The 19,895-nt window shown below is 37.0% G+C and overlaps 1 protein-coding gene across 2 annotated transcripts; it reads left to right on the top strand.

Moving 5' to 3' along the window:
* The first annotated feature begins 5,081 nt into the window (after positions 1-5,081).
* On the top strand, positions 5,082-13,189 carry LOC122071870 (probable pectin methyltransferase QUA2). Of its 2 annotated transcripts, none has more exons than XM_042636324.1 (9): positions 5,082-5,829; positions 6,491-7,242; positions 7,319-7,451; positions 8,390-8,630; positions 9,973-10,198; positions 10,354-10,529; positions 10,687-10,990; positions 11,576-11,714; positions 12,684-13,189. In XM_042636324.1, the coding sequence occupies exons 2-9, from the start codon at positions 6,500-6,502 to the stop codon at positions 12,840-12,842; spliced, it is 2,121 nt and encodes a 706-aa protein (XP_042492258.1). In that variant the 5' UTR covers positions 5,082-5,829; positions 6,491-6,499; the 3' UTR covers positions 12,843-13,189. The 2 variants fall into 2 exon arrangements, with proteins under 2 accessions (XP_042492258.1, XP_042492257.1); XM_042636323.1 differs by lacking the exon at positions 5,082-5,829 and adding an exon at positions 6,018-6,314.
* The last annotated feature ends 6,706 nt before the right edge of the window (positions 13,190-19,895 follow it).

Genomic DNA, 19,895 nt, shown 5'->3' with positions numbered 1-19,895 from the left:
TAATTTGTTTAGACAATCTCCATTCAAAATGGTTAAAGATTTGGTTTGGAAATTAACCATTTACTCAAGTCGACCCAATGGGCGAGGTATATAATACTATCTTGTTAGCACAGTTACACTCATCCATGGGTTGCTCAGATGGTTAGGGTGAATTAGAGATTGTGTGGATAAACGTATAAAAAAAAAAAAGATAATTAACCTTGATTTGTTTTCTTTTTTCATTAGCATTGATTACAACAAGATTTCTTTTTTCTAGAACTTTAACCCATATAGCCGTTTCTCCAAGCATTGTTGATGTTGAAACTTATAAGAGGACAAAAATATTCCTAAGTTCACAATTGAAGAATAAGGATAATTAACCAAGGCCTATCTCTTATATTTTCTTATGATTCTTAAATTGTAATGATATTCTATTAAAAAAAAATTCTACTACAAATTCTCATTTTAGAACAATAAAGGACCCATGAAAAGATTTTTCCTTAGAGGGTTCGATAAATAAAAAATTCAACATTCAATTTTTGAGATGTTTGGTGGGTTGCTTAGACATAAATATTTCTTTTAGAGAGAGAGAGAGAGAGAGGGATTTAAACCAGGGGTTTCAATTGATCGATTTGATCAATTTTGGTTTGATTTGATTTGATTCAATTTTTTATCGGTTTCATGAAAAATCAAACCAATAACAATTCAATTTGATTTGAATTTTTTATTTTTTATTTTTTTGATCTTGATCGATTCAATCAATTCAGGCTGAAAATTGATATCCTAGATTAGCCACAATGGAAATGGAGGGTTGGGTGAGGGTTAATAGGTTGGTATATACACACCCACCAGACACAAGTGGATGAGATAGTTCCTATTTTGTTGTTTGTGAAGATCAATGATACCATTTCAAATGGGCCCATCAATGAACAATGCAAGGTGGTTAGGACTCACGCAGCGATCAAAGAAAAATATGACATCAACCTAACAATCCATTCTTAATTTAGGCCTCTAGATTGCTTCTTCTTTTATGCTGTGGGCTATTCATGTTATAGTCACCATCTTCACTAATAGCATCTCACATACACTTAGTCCCATGGCTAGCTTTTTTTTCTCATCACTATCATTATCTTCTCCTGTGGGTCATGATTTCCACTAGGAATGTAAATGGGCAAGTGGAATATTTATACAAATATTTAATCTATAATCTAAATTGGCTCATGATTTGTTGGGTATTTATAATTTTTTTACGTAAAAAATCCTTAATAATTATATTTAACTTAGGTTCAGATTGATTGTAAAGGAAATTAAAGGGAATGGAAGGGAAATTTTCAACCTTAAAAATTTAATATTTGTAATTAAGAGTTCATGACCCCATGTAATTATGTTATCAACTCCAAATTATTCCATATTTGGTTATTAAATTTTACTTTACTTTGCATCTAAAAACCTTTGCTATAAAATGTAAAATAAAAATTACATATAAAATGTATCATTACTAAATTTGGTAAAAAAAATTAAGTTGCTTATACAATCACATGGGATCACATTGGGTAATGATTATAATTTATAATTTTTTTTTTAAGTTAAAAAAAAAAAATCACTTCTCTTTTCTTTAAATTTCCCTTGCAATCAAATATAGCCTTAGGGAAAAAATTTCTTGTAATACTACAATATTATTTCCCTCCATGCGATTGTAGGGTCAGTATGAGCTTGTGGGACTAGTCAGGTCAAAGGCCTGAATATCCATTGTTAGCAAAAAGTGCAAACTATCTACTCCTCATATTAAATTTTTTCTTTTTATTGTTTTCTCTCTCTTACCCCAATCATGTATATGATATCACTCTCCGCACTATCATTGGTATGACATGGGAGATCCCTACCCCTTAGACTAGTGTTGTAGAAATCCTCCTTCACGAAATATTTAAGAAGACCTATATTTGGTAAATAGAAATAGGAAAAAGTTCTCCAAGCCATCAAAATAATGTATGTTAGCACTTTTCTGTATTTCTTTTTCTCCTCACTTGAAATGTTTTCATTATCTTTCAATGTATGATACGATTTTACCATACCCCATTGGTACACATCGATTCCGCTTGTAGCTTAAAAACTCCTCTCCCATAGAATTATTCGGATTCCATTGGACAGTCTTATAATGTTCCAATTAAAGTTGGATACCGAGTACTGGCCAGACAAAACAGCTCTAAATCATTGTCTGTGAAAGCAAAATGCTACATTTGGCATTTCAAATGTTTAGCACTAGTAACATTGCGGATTTAGTGGGATGGGACGCATGGAAGTAGTCATTTTCATTTGGAAAGTATTTCTTAGGTTTTAGTTGACCATTTTTACTTATTTTTGTTAGAGGTTTTAGTTGACTTACTTGATCTAACTTCTAAGCTATATAGAAAAACTAAATCCACTGGACCATCATATTTGGTACATGTCCACTTACCATATTTCTGAATTTTTAAAATTTTATAATAAACTTTGAAGTTTCAATTAAAAAATAAAAAAGAGCATTTTCAATTTCTCCTCTCCATTATATTTATGGGAGAGACTTCTCTACGCAAGCTGTATTATATGACAAAACAATATCATACATAGGAGAACAGGCCAAGTCGTTTCATGTGATAGAAGAGATATAGACGCAAAGGTGTTACTTGTTTGTGTATCTTGCCCTAACGGTTCATAGAACTTTTTGCTATATCTATCTATATTTATTAGTGCTTTAAACTTTAGCTAATTATAGCATTGCCCTACTAATATATTTTTAAACAATATATGATCATTGTTAATTTTATACATGTTGGGTATCATACTCGGGAAAACATATTTTATGTTATTTTTTGAAGATACAAAAAAATGCACATTGTGTATGAATATAATATAAAACACTTATTATACATGTTCATATACTTTTATGGCATTAAAAATAGAAAATTAATTTACTAATTTAATAAAAGTAGAAAACAAGTATGACATATCTAAACTTGGATCCTAATACAATTATATACTAGCCCACGCTATTTCTAAGTAGGCTACAAGCTACCCCCTTATGGGTGTTGAGAGTCCTCATTTCCTAAGGATCTCCTAAATTTTTGTAGCAGCTCTTGTCTGTTGTGACTTAATATATTCCCCCATTGTGGAGGGTTTTTTGCACCCAAAAAAAGAAAAAGAAAAAATATTGGGATCCTAATATGTTCTACAATTTGATTTAATAGAAACAAGGTTACAAGGGCAATGATAGGACATACCGTTTTTCTTTTAAGGGAACTTTCCCATAACACTTGAGTACAATTTCCTTCTCTCATGAATTTTATTACATTTTTCTCTATTGCTTTGAATATATGAGCCCCATATGGATGATACTTTTTTCAAGACAACCATTGATATGATGTATATATCTCCCCATGTTGGCATTATGGAACCCTACCCTTCCCCTATTTAATTATTAGAAGTGTTAGGATTTTAATTAATTGAGGAAGGACATTTATATTATGAAGTTTGGTTACAATTATGCAAAAGCATTGAATGTCAATGAATATAAGTATGCTATAAGAGAGGTGTTAAATTTTCTTACAAAACATGACGGTCAAAAGTCATGGCTATAAAAACCCTACCAAATAAAAGCACTATTTTTGGAATTTTCAGTAATGACTATTCATATGCATAATTTAGGAAGAAAATTTCTGTCACACTTGTATGGAAAATCCTAAAAGCCTAACATTTTTCAACTACATGGATTGATAATTTTAGGGTAGCTTTAGACTTTCTTGTTGACCTATCTCAACTATGGAAAAGGGATCCTCACAAAGTTTAAATAGAGATTCTTTTTTCACGCTTCCTCTCAAACGATGAGTTGTGGGGTCCAGACAAAAGATGGATCACCCATTGAACCAATTTGTCTACCCTATAATTAGTTAAAATGTGTTTTAGTCGCCTTTGTTTTTTGCTGTTCTCTGAATTAATCTCAATTATATAGAAACAAAGGCCCAAAAATATAAGTAACATGTTTCCAAAAAATGACATTTAAAAAAAAAAAGTACTTCTAAAATGTAATTATATATTAACTTATAATTAGACATTAATATTAATATTTAATTAATAAGACATGATTTAGTCTTCCAATTTATGTCTTTTTCGATTAAGAATTTTTCAAATGTAAACATTTAAAATCCATACCATCCATTTTTTTTAAAATATTTGATCATCCCATAAAAATATTTGAAACCGAAATCAAATCAATCAGATGTTGAGATCGGGATCCAAATCTTCTCCAACGATTCTCTCCCCAGCCTATCTTCAATCAAACCTGTGCACACCCGAGATGATGGTCAACACACAACTCCAAACATATATTTTTTTGATTGGAGAATCGTTAATTGGAAAGAGTGGCCGAAGAGGATCCCCAATCCCAATTCTTAGCGATTCCTCATTGACTCTGACCTATTTTGAAACCGATCCAGAACTCCGGGTTTTATAACCCTGCATGGCGGCTGTTTGCCACTGCCACGTAGATATTCCACCTTGGTCTCCCAGAGTCCCAGATTTGTTCTCTCGGGAGGTGACGGTGATCACCGGTTAAATCTGTCACCTGTCAACCACTTTGGATTTGCTTTCCCTTCCTTCATATGGACTCCAATTTAATTTTTTAGCTAGTGGACTTTGACAAAACCTCATCTCTTTTCCAGCTCAGCCTCTCCCCACTAGATTCTCTCGTTCACACTACCACCGGTGAGATTCCCAATCCAAGATTCCGGCATTCCTCCCATAGACAAGCTTCCGGCGTGCCACCGACAAAGAAACGCGGCTATAGTGGACCCCACTTCATCAGTATCCAAGCTACAGCCCCAAATCCGTGATGAAAGGAGGATACACGGCAGACCCGATATATCTAGATGTAGCTTCTGTACACCCCACACATTCACCATTGGAACGGAATAATTGTTTCGATAAAGAAATCTGGATCCAATGGTAGCCACATGATGCATTTTACCATCATCCTCCAACTAGATACAAGACGTTACTGTCAACGTGAACTAAAATTTGAAAATCTGGATTCCACTTTTCATTTTAGGGTTTCACTGAACCTCAAAAAGCCCCAAATCATATGATCTGATTGATATCGATTTGGTTGATTTAAAGTGAAACAGTAATGATCCGCCATAGTTCTTTCACTCGATCATCTTTGTTGGGTTTCGTGGGGTTTTAACTGATGCATGTGCTGAAAATTTCATCCAATTGATGATCAACTGGATCGGTAGAACCGGCGTCGCTGGAGATCTATCTGGGAATCTAGTTGGCTCAGTTTTTGTATTATAAAATTCGACATTTAATGGTTTTGCCAATTAAATAATAAGGGAAGTCATTAATTAACGGAGAGGTGTAGTTGGTAATCTCGAATCGATGAGAGGTTGAGAAAGTGAGAGCTACTGCTAATCCCGAGCCAGTCGAAGTAGTATTCGACGGCAGAGGTAGGGTGGAGTTTCGTGGATTAATGGGGATCTTTTGTTTAGCGAGAATTGGATCTTCATTTTTATTAAAAGAATGGTTCTTTTCACTGTGAATTACAGTTGCAGCTGATCACTATTAATCAAGAGAGCTTATTTGCTTAGTATTACTCTTGGGTTTACTCATTTATTACGGGGGAAATAAGCTTAAGAGCTTCTTCTTCTTCTTCTTCTTCTTCTCTCTCTCTCTCTCTATCTCTCTCTCTCTCTCTCTCGATTAAAGCATTAGTGGATTGGACTGAGCTCAAGACACTCGGATTGTGAAGAGAAAAAAACAAACGGAGTTGCTCTGATGGCGTAAGGACAGGACAGGACCAGGAATTCGGGTTTCTTCAAGGTCGGTTTTTTTTTTTTTTTTTTCTGGTTTTCAATTTGAGTGTGAACGCGGCTCTTTTAATTCCCTTTTGTCGGTTGGTTGTTGTGCGAGAAAATTAGATACTGCGAAGGGCCCTGCCCTGCATCTCATTTTTTTTAAATTTCATTTCGAGTCATCTGCTCAAGAGTCAAAACTCAATAGTCCTTTTTTTTTTTTTTTTTTTCTTCTTCTGGGTTTCTTGATATTTAAATGACAGATGGGGTTTTCGCGAATCTGTACTTGATTGAATACCCAGTCGTAACTTGTACCTAGTTCAGCTGCTGCACTTAAACTGAGCTGAACTTAAACCTCTGGCTCTTTCTGAGGTTTATTCTCTAGAGCTATTTAATGGGTAGTCATCATAAGTAGTTCTTTATTTTCTGAATCCGAGCTATTATCTCTTCATTCTTCTTGTGATTTACAATCACTGAATCGGAGCTTTTAACGGGAATTTGTTTAATTAAGTGGTAAGTGTGTTTTACTGATACTTGCTTGTGGATCTAGCTTGTAAAGATATGCTGACAGATTCAATCCTCCAATGAGCTTTTCGCTTCTTCGTGCTTTTAGTATTTAGAGTGGAGAATCTTCTTTAGTTTCCCTCTCTAACTGCTTTTTCTTTGAATTTTTCATGTGGGTCTTTCAGGTTGGGGGGATGTCTCGGCCGCTTCATCGTGGTTTATCCGGTGGAAAGATTGCAGGGAGTACCCATTATTCCTGGGACTCTCAGATGAAAGTCAGAACTGAGAAAGAGGAACTGTTTAGGAATCGCTCTTCCCCTTCTCCTTCTCTTTCTCCTTCTCCCTCTCCTGATCGCAAGCCTCTGTCATTCCGTGACTTTGTTAGTTTAATTTTTGGAGACAATTCTTCTCCCAAGTCTGGATTCAGTGAGAATGGTTTTGGATCTGATCCTTTCAACGTGGGAACTTCCCGAAGCCGGCACAATCTGACCCTGCTGTTGCTTAAGGCCAGTTTAATTCTAATTGTGATTCTTGCTGTTTCTGGATCTCTTTTGTGGACGATCACCATTTCAACATCCTCGAGAGGTTACATCGTTAGGGGCTATAGGCGGCTCCAAGAACAACTCATCTCTGACCTTGCAGATATTGGGGAATTTTCTGTTGGCTCTGCGAAGTGGAAGGAGGTGGAATTCTGCTCTGAGGAGTTTGAGAACTATGTTCCTTGCTTTAATGTTTCTGATAATCTTGCTTCTGGTTACTCCGATGGCAACGAGTTTGACCGTCAATGTGAGCATGAATCCAAGCAGACCTGCTTAGTGCTTCCACCTAGGAATTACCGAGTTCCTCTCAGGTGGCCTACTGGAAGAGATGTCATATGGAGTGCTAATGTGAAAATTACTGCCCAGGAAGTTCTTTCCTCTGGAAGTTTGACTAAGAGGTTGGTGCAGTTTTCTTCTTATCCAACGTCATTTCAGATGCCCTGTTCTTTATATGTCCAATCAATATGGTTGCAGGATGATGATGTTGGAGGAAGATCAGATATCCTTTCGATCTGACTCTCTTATGTTTGATGGAGTTGAAGACTATTCCCATCAAATTGCTGAAATGATTGGGCTGAGGAACCAATCTTATTTCATTCAGGCTGGGGTGAGTAATATTGCTTTTTATTGGTGGGCTGTTCTTCTGATGGTTCTAATACTCTCTCTCTCTCTCTCTATTGTCTTCTCTTGTTCAATTTTTCTAGTAAATCTCCATTATATTTCATTTAGTGCATTTAGTGTATCGCCAGGGATTCACATGTAATATGCATCTGTTTTTGTCACACCGCCGACCCCCCACCCCCAAAAAAAAAAAAAAACCCATTTGTTTGAAAATTTATTGTGGTCAAAATTTCTTTCCTCATAACTACTACTGTCACCGAGTCTGCTGCCAGATGCCCAATCTGGTAAGTGAGAGTCATGTAAACCATACATTTACTGATATTTAATTTCCACATTCCAAAATGTACCTCATTGATTATAGGATTCCAGATGCTGTTATAAGAATGGCAGTTTGTCTGAGTTACTATAGTAGTTGAATGCTTGATTGTTTTGTAATAGAACTATACAGCTATCATGTTATATACCTATAATCTACTTAATATAGACTCTGTGTTTGTACGTCATCTGATTGATTACTCCATAGAATAGATAGAATCATAGAAGAAACACTAATTTATATGCTCAAGTCATTTCCTTGACTCGACTCTATGGCCAAATCAACAAAATTTAACTTAGTTGCAATATTCATATATCTGGTAGTTCAACTTTGTTGTGTATTTCTTGCATGTATAGAGCTTGACACAAGGTAGATCTAAACCAAGTCTAGATTAATAATTGGCATGGGTATCATGAAAGGTAATTCAGTGACAATACTGGGATTTTCAAATCACAGGATATGTTTAACTGGTGGCAATGAAAAATCATGTATATATTGTCTCTCTCTTTGCTACTATTAATGACTTCTGATTTGATGAGTAAGGTAATTGTTCATGTTGTATCAGAACAATGCACTAATCATGTAAATTTTTACATTCGAATTTTCAGGTTAGGACTGTCTTGGATATAGGATGTGGTTATGGTAGCTTTGGAGCACATCTCTTTTCAAAGCAACTATTGACCATGTGCATTGCAAACTATGAGGCCTCTGGCAGTCAAGTCCAACTAACTTTAGAAAGAGGTCTTCCTGCTATGATTGGTTCTTTTACTTCAAAACAGTTGCCATATCCTTCTCTTTCGTTTGATATGTTGCATTGTGCAAGATGTGGTATCGACTGGGATCAGAAAGGTATCAATCATAACATTGTTTAGTTGGGATATCTATGGTAGAATATATATATATATATATATATATGCATGCTTGTTTGTCTTTCTATGATTACCTTCATTTTCCATATTGTGCATATGCAGCTCTTACTTCTTTCCTCAGACAATTAAATCAGCAGGACAGTTGTATTGATAGCTTAGTGTTAGTTTCTGAGCCTATTCATTGCTGCAAAAATGTGGATCAGTAATTTTCTGCATGATCTGTATTTTTTGCTACAAATGTTAATAGAGCTTTTGTTTTCCAATTTATTGTCTTATGGATTATAAACTATAAAAAGATATAATTATGAGAGGCTCAGATAGATAAACTTGAACTAGTTTAAATTGGATGGGGAATTCTGAAATCCTTTAGGAAAAAACTTCTGAAATGGTGCCTTGTAGGCTTTCACTTACTTGCAATGCCCATTGGCCAGAAAGTATAAGTATTTGCAAACTGATGGGTAGTCAAATGTTGTGGATTTTACCTATGCGCATGAAATTCTGTGGATCATATTACAAAGACAGTGGTGAAACAATCAAACAATCCTACATTTTTTTTTTATCATTGAGAAGATGAGTCAAACCCTAGAATTTTAAAGAACTATATAAAACATTACTTCTGCATGTGGAAATCTATGAGATTCCGTAACTTTCTATTTCCATTTGTACATTCTTGGAGGAATTGTTGTCCATAGACTTTCAAGATATGGAATTGGATTCTCGAGATTGATGGTGTGAATGAATTTGTCAATGCTACACATATAGGCTGGCTAAATGTCTTCAACAGTATGAGCCCAGTTGACCTAAATTGATGACTTCCTAATGGGGAGCCTTCACACTTCTGTTCAGTTGTACATGTCAATGTTGACAAGAACTAGGAAGGAAACTGCATTAGTTCCTTTGTGATTCTTGTCATACATTGGCCAAGTATTAATTTGCAAACTAAGCATGTTATCTACTTGTGTCCTTTTGGATTCATCAATGTAATGAGAAGTTTTAACCCCGAATAAATGCCTGGAGGTTACAATACAGTTTTCAGTTATCTTTGTGAAATATCTCTTAGATTGTTCTGCTCCAGAAATGTTTCCCACATGTTTTGCTGGTCCTTTTAGGGTTTGTTTTGACAAATTATGACGTATCATTTATTAGATAAGCACTTCAGAAGTCTATCATTTGATCCATATTATATCACCTGTTCTTCATCTATTCTTGACTTCATATCATTCCATCATTTAGGCATGAAATGATCCATGATGGTCAGAGAGAATTCACTTGTTTGCCTCACACTTCTGTGTATCTGACTTTCAGTTTTATTATATGATCAGATGGTATTTTCTTGGTTGAAGTTGATAGAGTTTTGAAACCGGGTGGATACTTTGTCTGGACATCACCAATCACCAATTCTCATGTGTCACTTCGTAACAAAGAGATTCAGAAAAAATGGAAGTCTGTTCTCCACTTTGCAGAAAATCTCTGCTGGGAGATGTTGTCACAACAAGATGAAACTGTTGTATGGAAGAAAACGAGTAAAAGAAACTGTTATGCTTCTCGGTGAGTGCTAAACATGAGATAACGATTTTATTTGATATTTTTGTTTTTGTTTTTTCATAGATTGTAATATGATGAAACAAGTCATGTTATGTGTTTCAGTAAGTTATGAAAGTGATTGGTCCTGATTTATGCTTTCATATTGCATGTGTTTATAGGAAGTCTGGTTCAGGGCCTCCCATCTGCAGTAAAGGCCATGATACTGAATCTCCATATTATAGACCACTACAGTCATGCATAGCAGGAACTCACAGCCACCGCTGGATTCCTATTGAAGCACGGACAACATGGCCATCTAGGGTTCATCTAAACTCGACTGAACTTGGAAGTTATGGTAAGTTAAATAATTTTTATGTCATATTCTACCCTTCATTGGATCTTTATATTTTTTAATTTAAAAAGAAAAAGAAAAAGGTGCCATCATGCTGATAAACCAGTGATATTATTTCTATGGATTTGATTTATTTGTGGATGGGTTTGATGTTTATCAGGTGTCCGTTCGGAAGAGTTTGCTGAGGATTCCCTGAACTGGAACTCAGCAGTTCGTAACTATTGGTCTCTGCTCTCCCCCTTGATATTTTCAGATCATCCTAAGAGACCTGGTGATGAGGATCCTTCCCCACCTTATAACATGCTAAGGAATGTGCTGGATATGAATGCTCGATTTGGAGGTTTTAATTCTGCTTTATTGGATGCTGCAAAAACTGTGTGGGTCATGAATGTAGTCCCAACAAGCGGACCCAACTACCTCCCTTTAATCCTTGATAGGGGATTTGTTGGGGTATTGCATGACTGGTATGTACCTTTATTTTATCCCCTTCCATAAATACATTTTGATTTCAACTTGGCTCATGGCAGCAATTAGCCACGGTTCTAAAACCAAACTGTCTGAGTTGATTGACCACCGGATACTGGGAACAGCATGGCTTCTGTGTAGATTGGTTCTGCATGAAAATGGATAAAAACGACAAAAAATATGTGAGCCATTTGTTCAGTAAACTGGCTGCTGAACATGTCACAAATGGCACGTCCTTTCAAATCCCCCCCTTTGGTTAATAATTAAATTATATTAAACTCAGAAGCATGAAAGGATATATAATTTGAGAGGAGCGGAATACAATGACATGTTAGGAAGCAAAATCAAGCATAGCACTATGCCTGATGTTCAAATCATATAACTACGGGTTCAAGAAAACATCATACTTATTAATCACAAAAAATAGCTCACAGCCCTTCTAACACAGCCAGGCTTCAAGAGATTGGAATTGGTGGCGATTATCTATATCATTGCCTATTTTATATGTTGATATGGTAACTAATATGTAATTTTGTGCTTCCTCATAATTTTTTGGTTTAAAAATAGTTGATATTTTGTTCCAGGTGTGAAGCATTTCCGACATACCCAAGAACTTATGATATGGTTCATGCTGAAGGCCTACTATCACTAGAAACCAGTCAGCAGCGTAGGTGCACTATGCTTGATTTATTCATAGAGATTGATCGTCTACTTCGCCCAGAGGTACTTCTTGTTACACTTCGTTTGCATTCTGTAACTGATTATGATTGTTATTCTTGGTAGCAGCTCAGAAATCAGAAACTGAAAATCTACTCGATGAATAAATAAAGGCAAAATAAATATGAGAAAAAAAACCCTGAACGAGAGTGACTACATTATTGGATGCCCTAAAGACATCACATTGGGTGATTGATACATGTATCAGATGTTGCTGAAGATGATGTATTGTAGATAGTATTTTCTATCTCACCCCCTGCCCTCCACCCCCCAAAAAAACAAGGTGCTTCTTGATTTTTTTCAGATAGAAGATCCAAATAATCATTATGGTCAGTAGCAACTTTTAAATTGCCATTTTCATCTTCTTTTTTTGCTAAAAGGTAATTTTTATTAAAAATAAAATAAAAAGAACAATACAAGAAAAATTGGCCCCATAAGCCAAATGCACCGACAAAATTAGGCAGTTCCCCCCTCCTATGGTGAAGCCATTTGCAGGGTAAAATCACTCAACTAAGAACAAAAACCAATCTCTAGAGATACTAAATCTTGGGATAAAAAAAAAATATATTCCATAAGAGGACTCGACCAGTCACTTTAGTGATGAGGCGATACAATCAGCCTTTCGTCCTGCCTGCTCCGAATTAGCCTTTCCTTTACCCTTTTCTTTGTTTTATTTTCTCGAAGCCATCAAGCTCTTCACATAGCCTAGCTGCCTCATCGACATTAGCAACAATTTTCATTTCTTGTTTTCATTCATTTTATTTTATAAAAACTGTTTTTGCTTAGTGCAATTGTGATATAGTATTGCAACATACATTGCTTTCTTCACAAATCCTGTGTCCTCCTAAATTTGCTACAAAACTGAAATTTAAGTGTCATGTATACTAATGTCAAGTTTCTCATAATTTCAAAAGCGTTGGTGCATTTTGTTCACTTTCCTGTGTTTTAAACCTGAACAATAATTGGCCTATACAGGGTTGGGTGATGTTCCGAGACATGGCTCCCCTAATTGAATCAGCTAGGACAATTGCAACACGGCTGAAATGGGATGCACGGGTAGTGGAGATTGAGAGTAATGGCGATGAGAGGCTCCTTGTCTGTCAGAAACCTTTATTCAAGAAATTTCAGTTGTAGATACAAATTTCAAGTGAAGCCTGGTAAGGTTCACATCATAGTATTCATTAATTTTGCGGATGTTGTTATATCACCATCAAGGTCTGCGAAGGGAGATCTCGAGGATTTTGAACAGAAAACAACAAGATGCTGAGGACGAGAGGAAACATTGTCACAAACTCCTATGGAACCGCAAGGTGTCCATGGGGCCATGTAATTATAAAAGGAACAGAAAAAAAAAAAATCAGTAAAGGGAAGGTGATAGCACAATTTTTTTTTTTTTTCATGTAATGTCTCATTATAACGATACAACCATGATGATTTAGATTGTTGAGAAGATGAATAAACAAGTGATGTTCAATGGAGTATATTGGATACTTGGCTATGCATTTGTGAAGAAATTTCAATTTTCTCTTCTATTTGGCCCCCTTTTTTTTTCAGGGCTCCTACATAGGGGTGTCAATCGATCCAGTTCCTGTTAATCGGTCTGGGTTCTAGTCAGTTCCACCATTTTGAGGCCAGAATCAGAAGCGTATCAGTTACCTAATCGATCTTACATTCTCAGGGAAGAACATTGCTGTCTATAAATTTCTCTGAAATAAGCAAAGAGAATGGTGGGAACCCTTGTGATAATTTTTATAAATAGTATCTGAAAAGCTAACATATTGAGGAGTTGCTAAATAGTTAACGGCTACAAATATCAGTGATGTGTAACTAAGGCTGTGTTTAGTATGCATTTTCTTAATAGATTCCAGGTCTAGAATGTATTCTGGATCCCAATTGTTCTCTATTTTCTTGCTTCAGAATACATTCTGGACCCAAAACTATACTGAGAATGCGTATCAAATAACAATTGATTCTTACCTCATTCTTATAGAAGTTGCTTCTGCTAATCACCAGTTGGAGAAGCTGTGGCTTTTACACAGGCACCAGCTGATCTCAGTTTTTGAGAAGCCAAGTGAGAATCCATATATGCTTGGCAACCTTGAAGAACATCATCTGAACGGTTTTACATTGCACGTGTTTGAAACCTTTGTTTGTTTCAATGTAAAAAGGCAGGAAAAGGAAAATTGTCTAATAAAAAAAGGATATATATATATATATTTTTTTTTTTTTAATTATTTGTTTCAAGGTAGTTCTCCATAATTCGATCTCTCAAGAACCTCCTCAAATCTGAGAAGCCGGAAACCCTATTTTTGATGGAGACAAGACTTGTAGAATCAAGCTTGATAAAATTAGAAGCAAATTTCCCTTGCAAAATTGCTTTACTGTTGATCCTGAGCATACAGAGGAGGTTTTAGCTCTTCTGTGGACTGATGCAGTTACTGTACAAATCCTTTCGGCTGATAAGAGGCTTATTGATGCCAATGTTTCGATGCTAAATAAACATTCTTTCCATTTGTCTTGTGTGTATGGTGACCCTCTTAAACATCGTCGTCAGGAAATTTGGGACCGTTTAAGTTCCATTGGTGTTAATAGAAATTCAAATTGGGTTTGTCTTGGGAATTATGATTCATTTCTTTCATGGAGGGAAAAGGTGGGGGGAGTTTCAGTGGGACATAGAGACCATGATAAGTTTCAGCAGATACTGGACAGTTGTCACCTTCTGGATTTGGGTTCCAATGGGCTCTTCTACACTTGGAATAACAAGGGAGCTGGAGCTTCAAATATTAGAATCAGGTTGGACAGAGCTTTTGCTAACCCAAGATGGAGATTGGCTTTTCCTGAGGCAGCAGTTTTCATTCGGTCGGCCATTGGGTCTGACCATGCACCACTAGTGTTAAAGTCTGACAATTTCTCAGAGTTGGAATTCTATGATGGTTGGTTCTCCCTCGGACATTCTTCAAGAAAAACTTCAGCATACAAAAATTGTTTTTCAAAAGTGGAATAGGCAGGTTTTTGGGAACATACAAAATAATATCCGATCTCTGAAACAACAACTGGAGCATCTCCATAGCCTCCCGGCAGTTTCTTTTTCGCAGGAAAAAGAGAATGAGCTTTTGTCACTTTTAGATGAAGAATTGCAAAGAGAAGAAGATCTGTAGTGTCAGAAATCTAAAGATGATTTCCACGGGAGTGGCGAGAAAAACACATGTTATTTTCATCTTACTACCATTCAGAGGAGGCAGCATAATCGGATTCTGAAGCTTCGTCGGACTGATGGAACATGGACAGATAAACAGAGTGAGATTGTCTCTACTCTTTACACCCATTTTCATGATATTTATTCTTCTGAGCCCCTTGATAATGAGGCTCTTACTCAAGTTCTGGATTATGTCACACCTATAGTAACTGCTGATCTCAATGTCTCTTTATGTATGCTACACACACTTGAAGAGGTTAAAAAAGCCCTTTTTGCTATGGCCCTTATAAATCCCCAATCCCTGATGGTTTTCCCCCCTGTTTTCTTTTAAAGACATTGGGATATTGTAAAGACTGATCTCCTTACTTTTGTAGTGGATTTTTTTACCACCGGACATATTACCAGGGATATGGGTAGGGCTTTGGTTTGTCTCATCCCTAAGAGTACCCACCCTGAATCAGCTGATCAGTTTAGGCCCATTAGTTTGTGTAATGTGGTCTTAAAAATTATTTCCAAGATTATTGTTGATAGATTGAAGGGTGCTATTAATGACATTATTTCCCCTACACAGTCAGCATTTGTGCCTAACAGGTTGATTTCAGATAATATTCTGATAGCCCATGAAGCATATCATTACACTAAGAGGAGGAAGAAGGGGCCAAACAATCTTTTTGCTTTGAAACTGGATATGAGGAAGGCCTATGACAGACTTGAATGGAAGTTTGTGGAAGCAATGTTGCTGAAGCTGGGTTTCCACCACAGATAGATACTTTTAGTCATGGAGTGTCTACGCTCTGTTTCCTATAGCCTACTTGTGAATGGCTCTGAGCAAGGCACCATTATCCCTTCTAGGGGTATCAGGCAAAGAGATCCACTCTCCCCTGCATTGTTTATTTTATGCTCTCAAGCTCTCTCTGCCGTCCTGTCTTCAGCTGAGCACTCAGGACTTATCCATGGTCTCCATCTTAAGAATAGAAGTCCCTGTCTCACACACCTCTTATATGCTAATGATTGTTTATTGTTTGGCAAAGCTGATATGAAGGAGATTACTGCCCTGAAGCATTGCCTAGACATGTATTGTAGCGCTACTGGACAAGATATAAACCTTCAAAAATCTTCTTTGACGTTCAATCCTAATACGCATAAAAGATTTAAGAAGTTTATTTCAAGTTTTTTCATGTTCCATACAATGCTGGGCCTTCAAAGTATCTTGGGCTTCCTGTGGATTTTGGTGCATCAAAGGCTACTTTATTCACTGATATTAAAGATAGAACAATGCTTAAGATGCAAGGGTGGAAAAAGCATTTATTATCTGTTAAGTTTGTCTCGAATTCTTGACCCGTTTTGAAGATTGACCCGATCCGACATACTTTGGTGGCGACCCGAATGGGAAATTTTCTGAGATCTGTGATGGAAGCAGAGGGCTTGGGCCGATAGGGATCGACCGCGACCCGATGGGTCGAACCGCTATTTGGAATATATATATATATAATGTACTGTTGCTTGTTGAGAGTCATTGTATTCTAGGGTTTTCACGAAGCTAGGGTTTCAGGGCGAGTTCTTCCTCGCCGCTGCTAGGGTGTAATCTTTCTTCTGCATAGTGAATCATCTTCTTCTTCGCCCGAGGACGTAGCACACCACCCTGGTGTGTGAACCTCGTTAAATCTCTGTGCCGTACAGATCTATTATCTCTCTTTATTCGTGTTTCTTGGTGTTTGATCTAACAAACTGGTATCAGAGCTCTTGGTTACTTCGATCCATGGCTTCAACGAAATACGATATTGATAGGTTTGACGGCAACATCAGTTTCAGTTTATGGCAAGTTCGAATGATGGCTGTTCTCACGCAGCAGGGTTTGAAGAAAACCCTATTTGGGAAGGCGAAGAAACCTGCAACTATGTCCGATGATGATTGGAGCGATTTGGATGATAAAGCCCTTTCAGCTATTCAGTTGTGTCTTTCGAATGATGTTCTACAGGAAGTTCTCTCAGAGAAAACGGCTGCAGAGTTATGGGTGAAGTTAGAGAACCTCTACCTCACCAAATCCCTCACCAATAGGTTGAGATTGAAGCAACAACTGTATACCCTTCATATGGGCGAAGGTACTTCTATTAAATCCCATATATCTGAGTTCAATTCTATTGTTACTGATTTGAAAAGGATAGATGTTAAAATAGACGATGAAGATTTGGCCCTATTATTGTTATGTTCTCTGCCTCCATCTTATAAGCACTTTAGGGATACCATGATTTATGGTAGAGAGACAATCTCTATTGAGGATGTCAAAACGAATCTGCAAAGCAAGCAGAAGATTGATGATGAGTTGACAACTACCAATAAATCTGATGGTGTTGGTTTGGTAGCTAGAGGGAGAACGAATGAAAGGGGTTCATATGGTGACAAAAAGAAGGCTAGATCAAAATCTAAGCACAAGAATTTAACCTGTAATTACTGTAAGAAAAAGGGGCATATTAAATCTGAATGCTATAAGCTTTTAAATAAGCAGAAGGCAGGTGGTGGTGCTCAAAATCAACAGAAAAGAGATGATTCTGCAGAAGCCAGTATTGTTGAAGATGAGAGTGGGTCTGATATGCTTTTGGTGACTGATGATAAAGTTAGATCACAGGATGAATGGATTCTTGACTCTGGTTGCTCCTACCATATGTGTCCCAATCGTGAATGGTTCTTCACATACGAATCAGTTCGAGGTGGAGTTGTGTTGATGGGAAATAATGCTTCTTGTAAGACTATTGGAATGGGAACGATCAATATCAAGATGTATGATGGCATTGTCAGAACTTTGTCCAATGTCAGGCATGCCCCTGATTTGAAGAAGAATCTCATCAGTTTAGGCACTCTTGATTCAAATGGGTGCAAGTATACAGCTGAAGGTGGAGTCATGAAGGTCAGCAAGGGAGTTCTCTTATTGATGAAAGGAATCAAGGTTGGCAGTTTGTATGTGTTGCAGGGTACTACAGTCACTGGGTCTGTTGCAGCAGCTTCATCATCTATGTCTGAATCAGATGTCACAAATTTATGGCACATGAGGTTAGGCCATATGAGTGAAAGAGCGATGGCATCATTAAGTAAAAGGGGCTTGTTGTGTGGTCAGAGTACAGGAACAATGGAGTTCTGTGAGCATTGTGTGTTTGGGAAGCAGAAAAGAGTTAGTTTCAGTACTGCTATTCACAGGACCAAGGGAACTTTGGACTACATTCATTCAGACCTATGGGGGCCCTCCAGGGTTGCCTCAAAGGGGGCTGGTGCAAGATACTTGCTTACTTTCATTGACGATTTCTCTAGGAAAGTTTGGATATATTTCTTGAAGCACAAAAATGAAGTATTTGTCACTTTCAAACAGTGGAAGAATTTGCTTGAGAAGCAGACCGGGAAACAAATTAAAAGGTTGAGAACTGATAATGGCCTAGAGTTTTGTGAAGGTGACTTTAATGAGTTCTGCAAAAATGAAGGTATTGCAAGACACCATACAGTTGTTAAAACACCCCAGCAGAATGGAGTGGCGGAGCGTATGAATAGAACCTTGTTAGAAAAGGCAAGGTGTATGTTATCAAATGCAGGATTAGGCAAGGAGTTCTGGGCAGAAGCAATTAACACAGCAACCTTGTTGGTGAATCGATCTCCTTGCACAGCTATTGAGTGCAAGACTCCAGAAGAAGTTTGGTCAGGTAAACCTGCAGACTACTCAAATTTAAAAGTATTTGGATGTCCTGCTTATGCACATGTAAATGAAGGGAAGTTGGAACCTAGGGCTAAGAAATGCATTTTTCTTGGGTATGGATCTGGAGTGAAAGGATACAGGTTGTGGTGTTCTGATCCAAAGTCTCCAAAATTTCTTATTAGCAGAGATGTTACTTTTGATGAATCTGTTATGTTGCATCCTAGGAAAGAAGTCCCTATTCATTGTGATGAAGGTCAAGAAAAATCTAGAGAGAAGGTGGAGTTTGAAATTGGTGGTTCATCTTCAAACAAAGTACAATCTACTTTAGTCCAGTTGCCTACTTTTACTGAAGGAGATGATGCTCAAGAGAATCAAGAAGAAGAGCGGTACAGCATTGCCAAGGATAGACCAAGGAGGAATATTAGACAACCACAAAAGTATGGGCATGCTGAATTTGTTGCTTATGCATTGTCTGTTGCAAATACAATTGAAAATTGTGAGCCTGCAACATATTCTGAAGCTGTTGCTTCAATTGATTCTACAAAATGGTTGATTGCCATGAATGAGGAGATTGAATCTCTTCATAAAAATCAGACTTGGGAGCTTGTGAAGCCAAGAACAGGGAAGAAAATTGTTGGTTGCAAATGGGTCTTCAAGAAGAAGGAATCTGCCTCAGGTGTTGAAGATGCTAAGTACAAGGCACGTTTGGTTGCAAAGGGCTACAGTCAGGTACAAGGAATTGATTTTAATGATGTTTTCTCACCTGTTGTTAAGCATAGTTCTATTCGTGTCCTACTTGCTTTAGTTGCTATGCATGATTTGGAATTGGAGCAACTTGATGTGAAAACAGCATTCTTGCATGGTGAACTAGAAGAACAGATTTATATGCATCAACCTGAAGGGTTTGTTATTGAAGATAAGGAGGACCATGTATGCTTGTTGAAGAAGTCCCTATATGGTTTAAAACAGTCTCCTAGACAGTGGTATAAAAGATTTGATTCAGTTATGGCTAGTTTTGGATACTCCAGGTGTCAATATGACTGTTGTGTTTATTTCAGAAACCTCTCTGATGGGTCATTCATATATTTGTTGCTTTATGTTGATGATATGTTGATTGCAGCAAAAGATAGGAATGAGGTCAATAGGTTGAAGGGACAATTAAGTTCTGAATTTGAGATGAAAGATTTGGGGACAGCAAGGAAGATCCTTGGTATGGAGATCAAGAGGGATAGAAAAGCAGGGAAGCTGTGGCTATCTCAACAAAAGTACACTGAGAAGGTATTGAATCGTTTTGGCATGAAAGATGCCAAAC

Source organism: Macadamia integrifolia, chromosome 2, assembly GCF_013358625.1.
Source record: "Macadamia integrifolia cultivar HAES 741 chromosome 2, SCU_Mint_v3, whole genome shotgun sequence".
Classification (NCBI taxonomy): Eukaryota; Viridiplantae; Streptophyta; class Magnoliopsida; order Proteales; family Proteaceae; genus Macadamia; species Macadamia integrifolia.
This window is presented reverse-complemented; position numbering and strand designations above follow the sequence as displayed.